The 7,183-nt window shown below is 44.6% G+C and overlaps 1 protein-coding gene across 2 annotated transcripts in view; it reads left to right on the plus strand.

Annotated features, from left to right (window-relative positions):
- ITGA2 (integrin subunit alpha 2) overlaps nucleotides 1-6,964 on the plus strand; it is a 109,388-nt gene extending 102,424 nt beyond the window's left edge. For both annotated transcript variants that reach the window (XM_019532043.1, XM_019532044.1), the window contains exon 30: nucleotides 5,692-6,964. In XM_019532043.1, the coding sequence (XP_019387588.1) occupies nucleotides 5,692-5,781 (90 nt within the window). In that variant the 3' untranslated portion in view covers nucleotides 5,782-6,964. The remainder of the gene's footprint in view (nucleotides 1-5,691) is intronic.
- Nucleotides 6,965-7,183: the final 219 nt, after the last annotated feature.

Raw genomic sequence — 7,183 nt, forward strand, 5'->3', positions numbered from 1 at the left:
CCCTTCCCCTCCCCCCTCACTTCAATGGGACACCCCATCTACCCCACCAGTGTGAGTTCATCAGCCCAGATCTGGACAGATGTGATGCACCCCAAGGGTGCTGAGGGACTTTGCCAATGTGATTGCAGAGCTGTTAGCCATTATCTTTGAAATCTCATGGTGGTTGGGAGAGGTCCTAGATGATTGGAAAAGGGCAAATATAGTGCTCGTCTTTAAGAAGGAGGATCTGGGAAACTACAGACCAGTCAGCCTCACCTCAGCCCCTTGAAAAATCACGGAGCAGGTCCTCAAGGAATCCGTTTCTAAGCGCTTGGAGGAGGCAATTAGGAACAGTCAGCATGGATTCACCCAGGGCAAGTCATGCTTGACCAACCTGACTACCTTCTGTGTCACGGTGACTGGCTCTATGAATGCAGGAAGACTGGTGGATGCAATATACGTTGACTTTAGCAATGCTTTTGATATGGTCTCCCACAACATTCTCTCGAGCAAGCTAAGGAAATATGGGTTGGATGAATGGACTGTATGTAAAGTGGATAGCAAACTGGCTGGATCATTGGGCTCAAAGGACAGTAATCAGGGGCTTTCTGTCTCTTTGGCAGCCGGACAGTTTTGTCCAATACATTCACCGACAATCTGGTAGGTGGGTTGGAGTGCACCCTCGGCAAGTTTGCATATGACGCCAAGCTGGGTGGAGTATCAGATAAAATGGAGGGTAGGGGTAGGATTAGGTGTGACCTAGGCAGATTAGAGGATTGGACCAAAATAAATGTCAGGAAGTTCAATAAGGGGAAGTACAAAATCCCACACTCAGGACAGAACAATCCCATACGTGGGGGCTGATGGGCTAAGCAGCAGCCCTTCAGAAAAGGACCGGGGGTTACAGTTGACAATAAGCTGAATATGAGCCAACAGTGTGCCCTTGTTGTGAACAAAACTAAGTGCATACTGAGATGCATAAGTAGGACTGTTGCCAGCAAATTGAGGGAAGTGATTATTCCCCTCTATTCAACACTGGTGAGGCCACATCTGGAGTACGGTGTCCAGATAATCTCTAAACTGCTCTCCCACTACAGAAAGGATGTGTACAAATTGGAGAATCCAGTGGAGAGCAATGAAAATGGTTAGAGGGATGGGGCACACAACTTATAAGGAGAGGCTGAGGGAACTGAGCTTATTTAGTCTGCAAAAGAGGAGACTGAGGGGGGATTTAATAGCAGCCTTCAACAACCTAAGGGTGGTTCCAAGGAGGATAGATGATTCTTAGTGGTGGTGGATGTCAAAACAAGGAGCAATCATCTCAAGTTGCAGCAACAGAAGTTTAAGTTAAATACTAGGAAAAAATTTCTCACAGGGAGAGTAGTACAGCACTGGAACAGGTTACCTAAAGAGAGTAAAGAGAGTGGAAACTTGATCCTTTAGAGGTTTTAAGACCCAGCTAGACAAAGCCTTGCCTGGGATGGTATAGTTAGGGATGGTCCTGCTTTGAGCAGGGGGTTGGACTAGATGACCTTCTGAGGTCCTTAATTTTCTAGGATTCTCTGATTATATGAAATAATCCCAGTTTTTCCAACCTTTCCTCATAAGTCGTGTTTCCTAGACCTCTATTAATGTGTATTTTTTCTAATTTGTTCATCTCCTGAAGTGTGCCCAAAACTGGACACATTACTTCTGACCTCACCAGTGCCAAATAGGGTGGAAGAATCACTCTTGTTAAGGTTAGCTTGGTATCCTTTTGGCCTTTTTTTGCAACAAGAATACACTGTTGGCTCACTTTCAATTTGTGATCCACTATAAACCTGGGGTCCTATTCTGCAGTACTGCAACCTAGCCAGTAGTTCCCCTGCCTGTAGTTGTACATGTAATTCTTCCATCGCATCATCAATGCAAAACTTTGCAGTTATCCTTACTAAATTTTATGGTTGTTTGTGCACATGACAGGGGTTTAGTCCCCAATATTGAAATAGTGGGCTTTTAATTGCGATGATTAAAAACCCACCATTTCAACTTAGGGGCTTCCATCACTTATGGTGAGGGATCTGATCTTTTTTTTCTTCCCCCCTGCAAAACCTGCCCTCCTCTCCCACAGCTGGGGTGCAAGCTCCTGGCAGTGGCGTCCCCTGGGGCCACCTGGGTGGGCTGCTAGTGGGTGGGTGCTGCCCAGGGGGTGCCACCACTATAGAGGGAAGGTCTGGGGCCCCCACACAGCTTGGGGTCTGCAAGCAGCTCCCCTGCCCTGGCTGCAGGAGAGGTGGGCACGCTCCATGGCAACAAAAAAAAAAGCAAAAAAACCCAAAAAGAATCAGGCTCATCGCCACTTTTTTTTTTCTTTCCCTCAATGTAGCCTGCCTGCTTATGCTGCTGCTAAGCTGTGCAGCCCCTGAATTGTAGGGGGGAGCAGTCCTTCCCTTCACAGCAGCAGCACCTCCTGGGGCCACCTGGGCAGGGTGCTAGCTGTACGGATGCTGCCCCAGCTGGCAGGCAGCACCCACCAGATCAAATTCTTTACTGAGCCTAAACAGGGAGCAGTACCTGGTGGGCTTCCAGTGCGTAGACTCAGGGAAGAGTTGCATCTGGTGGGTGCTGCCTGTGAGCTGGGGCAGCACCTACACATCTTGCACCTCACCAGGGTGGCCCCACGGGGGTGCCGCCATTTAAATCATAAACCCACCCACATGTGTACAGTGTGATGCAATTAAACTGCAAAAATGGCCAATTTTGATCACATGTACAAGTGTCCTATTTGATTATTTTTGGATCATTTCTCCAGTTTATCAAGACCATTTTGAATCCTGATCTTATCCTTGAAAATGTTTGCAGCTCCACCCAGCTTGTTGTCATCTGCAGATTTGCTAAACATGCACTCTGTCCCATTCTTTAAATAAGGCATCAGCAACCCATGGCCTGTTGGCCTGATCTGGCCTGCAAAGGGATGGATAGTTGGGGTGTGCGAAGCGGGCCGTATTCAATTTAGATTCAGCATGCTTCGGGGGACAGTGATTCAATTTGGCCAAATCCAAATCTGAAGATTCGGTGCTGATTCAGAGAATCAACAATTCAGGCAGAGAAACAGTTTTAAATGTTTTTTCTACATACCTCGAGGTACCAGGCATAGCTCATGAACACAGCCATGGTGGGGCAGATGGAGCATCCCATAGGAGTGCGGCGGGGGTGGGGCCCTCACATGCTTGGCGGTGGACCCAGAAGTGGACCGGATATACTTCTGGTCCGCTTCCAGGAATGCCACCGAGCACGTGAGGGACCCCTTCCCATGCCCTTCTGGCTCAACGATCAGCCACAAAGGTTGCCCTCCCCAGGCCCAGGTGCACCAGCTGCCAAGCTGGGGGGTGGGCAGCAGGGGGGTGGTCCCCCACATGCTCCACAGTGGACCCAGAAGTGGACCGGAAGTGCTTCTGATCTACTTCTGGGTCTGCTGCCAAGCGCACTGGGACCCCCCCCACCACAACCACCATGCTCCCGTGGACGTTCCATCTGCCCCCCATCTCAGCATTCACGAGCCGCCTGGTACCTTGAGGTATGTAGAAAAAACATTTAAAGCTGTATCTATGTCTGAATCATCGAATCTCTCTGAATCAGTTCGGAGGGTTCTGATTCAGTTCAGAGAGATTAACGGGTCTCCTGATTTGATTCAGATTCAGAGATTCAGCTGCCAAATAGGGCTGAATCTCAGCCGAATTCGAATCAGCAACTGAAGCTTCAGACAGCCTTATTGGATAGTACAGCCTGGTCTAGGGAAGCACAGGGGATTGGGAAGCATGCAAGAAAATCATGTTGATTAGGTATAACCTGCCCTTGGTAAATCCATGCTGGCTGTTCCTGATCACCTTGTTCTCCTGTAGATGCCTAGAAGTAGATTCCTTGATGACATGCTTCATGATCTTTTGAGGTATTGAGGTCAGACTGACCAGTCTGTAATTCTCCAGATTCTCCTCTCCTTCCTTCTTTAAAGATGGGTATGATAGTTGCCCTTTGCCAGTCATCGGGGATCTCACCTGATCTCCCTGGATTCTCAAAGAGAATAGCCAGTGGTTCAAATTACCTCAACCAATTTCTTGTGTACTCTAGAATATTTCCCATCTGGCTCTGATGATTTGAATACATCCAGCTTCCTTAGATAATCTCTAAACTGCTCTTTCACTGCCCTATGCTGCTTATATCCTTTCTTTTCCTTGCTGGCAACTGAGCTTGTCATCTGATTCACTAGGTTCATTAACCTTATTCATGACACTAAAATAAAAAAGGCATGACATATTTCATCAGTGATTAGATTAACCCCCTCATCTAGAAAGGAACCTAGGCTTTCCTTAGTGTTCCTATTATTTCTAATATATATAATGCTCTTTTATTGCCTTTCATGTCCCTTGTTTGTATCTTAATTAATGTCTTGGCCTTTCTCATTTTCTCACTGCATGTGCATGGCATACTCTCATACACTTCCATAGTAATATGGACATGTTTCTATTTTTTTGTAAGATTTCTTTCTGAGTTTTTCAGCTCATTGAAGAGTTTGCTGTTTAATCAGGAGAGTCTCTTGCTGCACTTCCCAGCCTTTCTTTATGTTGGGATAGTCTGCTTTTATGCCCTTACTGAGACCTTCCTAAGGTACAGCCAGCTCTGTTGGCTTTCTTTTCCCCGCAATCTTGCCTCCCATTGGATTCTGCATACTAGTTCCCTGAGTGTGTTAAAGTCTGATTTTCCACTAGTGTCTTTATGGGACTGCAAAGGCAACTCTGCTGTCCTTCCTTCTTTTCTCAGGATTTTGAACTGTTGTCATTTCCTGGTCACTGGAACCTTAGTTCTCTTCCACCTTCCCATTCTTAACATATTCCTCCCTGTTCGTAAGCAAGAAATTGAGATGATCTCCCCCTCTAGTTGGCTTCTCCATTATCTGTACCAAAAGGTTATCTGTGACATACTTCAAGAACTTGCTGGACTGACTGTGCACTATGTAACTTTCCCAGCGGACGTCATAGTGATTAGACTCCCATGGCATGTTCCTTACTGTTCTTCCCTCTTACATTGTTCTAGAGGGTCATTCCTTGTAATAATGAGGAACGAAAAAAAATCCTCAAAATGTTGGGCACTTCTTAAATAAAAGTTTTTAAAATGTGAGTTAGAGAAAACTTCTGTTTTCCCTTCAAATTTCCTTTTCATCTCCCTTGTCTCCCTTCCCCCAAAAAAGTTTTGACAAATGTTCTACCAGGTTTCTTTGTTCTTCAGCTGAAAATCTACATTTAAATTAGATAAATAAGTGCCTGATGTAAATCATCTTAACCTAGTACAGTAGAATCCAAATTATTCATTTTGGGATGGTTCACAACTGACTTGCTTCACAGAGAAGGAAGGAAACCAAGCAGCTGTTTGCTGTAGCTTTTATTTCAAAGTGCACTGCTTCTCCACTCAGTTGGAGCCCAGCAGTGATCCATGCAGCTGATTGACAAGGCAGGTTCCTTGAAATAAAAGCCACAGAATATAGCTGGAGTTGCCTCTGCAGTCCCATACAGATGTTTCCTCTGCCTGTAATACCCTTTGTTGGTTTCCAAATCTTCATATTCGTAAGAAGTAAGGAGAGTAACTCTGATGTGTATTTGTCTGACTGTGGATTCATGACCTTCCAGTACAAATTAGATAATTGAGATGGCTGACAACCTGTGTTAAACTATTTTACAGCTTGGTTTCTTCAAGAGACAGTATGAAAAAATGGCAAGGGATGTAGAAGATGTTGATGAAATTACAGAACTCGCAAAGGACAAAGATTGAAGAGAACGCTAATGGGGAATACAGGACTAACCACCTGAACCACAAAGAGTGGCTGGAATCCAATCAGTTTTTCAACTGGAGGATCTTAAAGATGAATAACTATTGAACTTGTTTTTCATGAAAACATTTTAAATTTTTTTTAATGATGGAAATATTTTACAGATGATACTGTATTGTAAAAGCAACTGCAGGTCAGTTTTTCTTTTTCAAAAAGTTTGATAGTATTTTCCTATGTATTGTCGTCCTTGCAAAAAAAAATAGCCTTGGGGACTGGCAGATCCAGTAACATTGTGCAAGGAATTTTCCTCCTGCTCCATAAAGCAAAATAGATTTCAGATCACCGTGGGACACTGTCAGTTCCTAATTTGGTTGGTAGATCAGTGCCATATATGAATAGCCCTCTGGTAAAATAACTTTTTAAAAATTTAGTTATCTAAAAGATCTAGACAATGAATGCATGATGAATATTAACTTAGGACCAGGGAAACAAAAAAAATCTCCATTTACCATTGACTAACTACATTCACTTTCTTTTGGAGAAATGGTTGATATACTGCAGCAAATCTGAATCTTTTCTCTGTAAAGTTACAAGTTGAATGTCTCATAAAATGGGCCTTGTGTCCTGATTTGGCACATGATAATTCCAGTCTGTGCATTTTGAACATTTGAATGGGTATGTCACCACAGAACGTGTCTCTGTTCTTTTCACTAAGATTACAAGAATTAAACTGTGACAGCGTACTGCACTGGAAAAGTATTTCTAAATGGGACATGCTTCCACCTAGTGCTTCCTTGCATGTATTACCTCTTCTAAAGAATGAGGAACTGAGCTGGAAAACCCACTGTGACTTGCTCTCCTGTGATACAGTGGGGGTTTCAAATTCTTATCTGGCAAGATGGACCACCAGGACACTGAAATCTGAAACTGAATCTTCATGTTCTATTGTTCACTATCTGAAAAAGGGGAAGAGCCAGAGTCCTCTGAATTTACATGGCTTTCTGTTCTCTGTCCAGAAAGCAAACTGGTAGTGAAAACTTTTACATGGATTCATAACTCTTACTGTCCAACTGACAGTAATGGGGCTACTCAGCTGAGAAGGACGTTTATCATCCCACCCTTATTTCAGTAGTGGATAATAGTGCAGGAGTAAGAACATGAAGTGAATTATAGGGGAGGAAACACTAGAGCAGGGGTGGGCAAAAGGTGGCCCGGGGGCCAGATGCGGCCTGCCAGGCCATTCTATCTGGCCCACGGGGCCCGTAAAAGATTTAGAAAATTAATATTTATATGGCCTGGGCTGCCTGTCATGTGGCCCTCGATGGCTTGCCAAAACTCAGTAAGCGGCCCTCTGCCTACAATAATTGCCCGCCCTTGCACTAGAAAGTGAGCTGTTAATGAGAC

This window comes from Crocodylus porosus, unplaced genomic scaffold (assembly GCF_001723895.1).
Source record: "Crocodylus porosus isolate Cpor-Errol unplaced genomic scaffold, CroPor_comp1, whole genome shotgun sequence".
Taxonomy (NCBI): Eukaryota; Metazoa; Chordata; order Crocodylia; family Crocodylidae; genus Crocodylus; species Crocodylus porosus.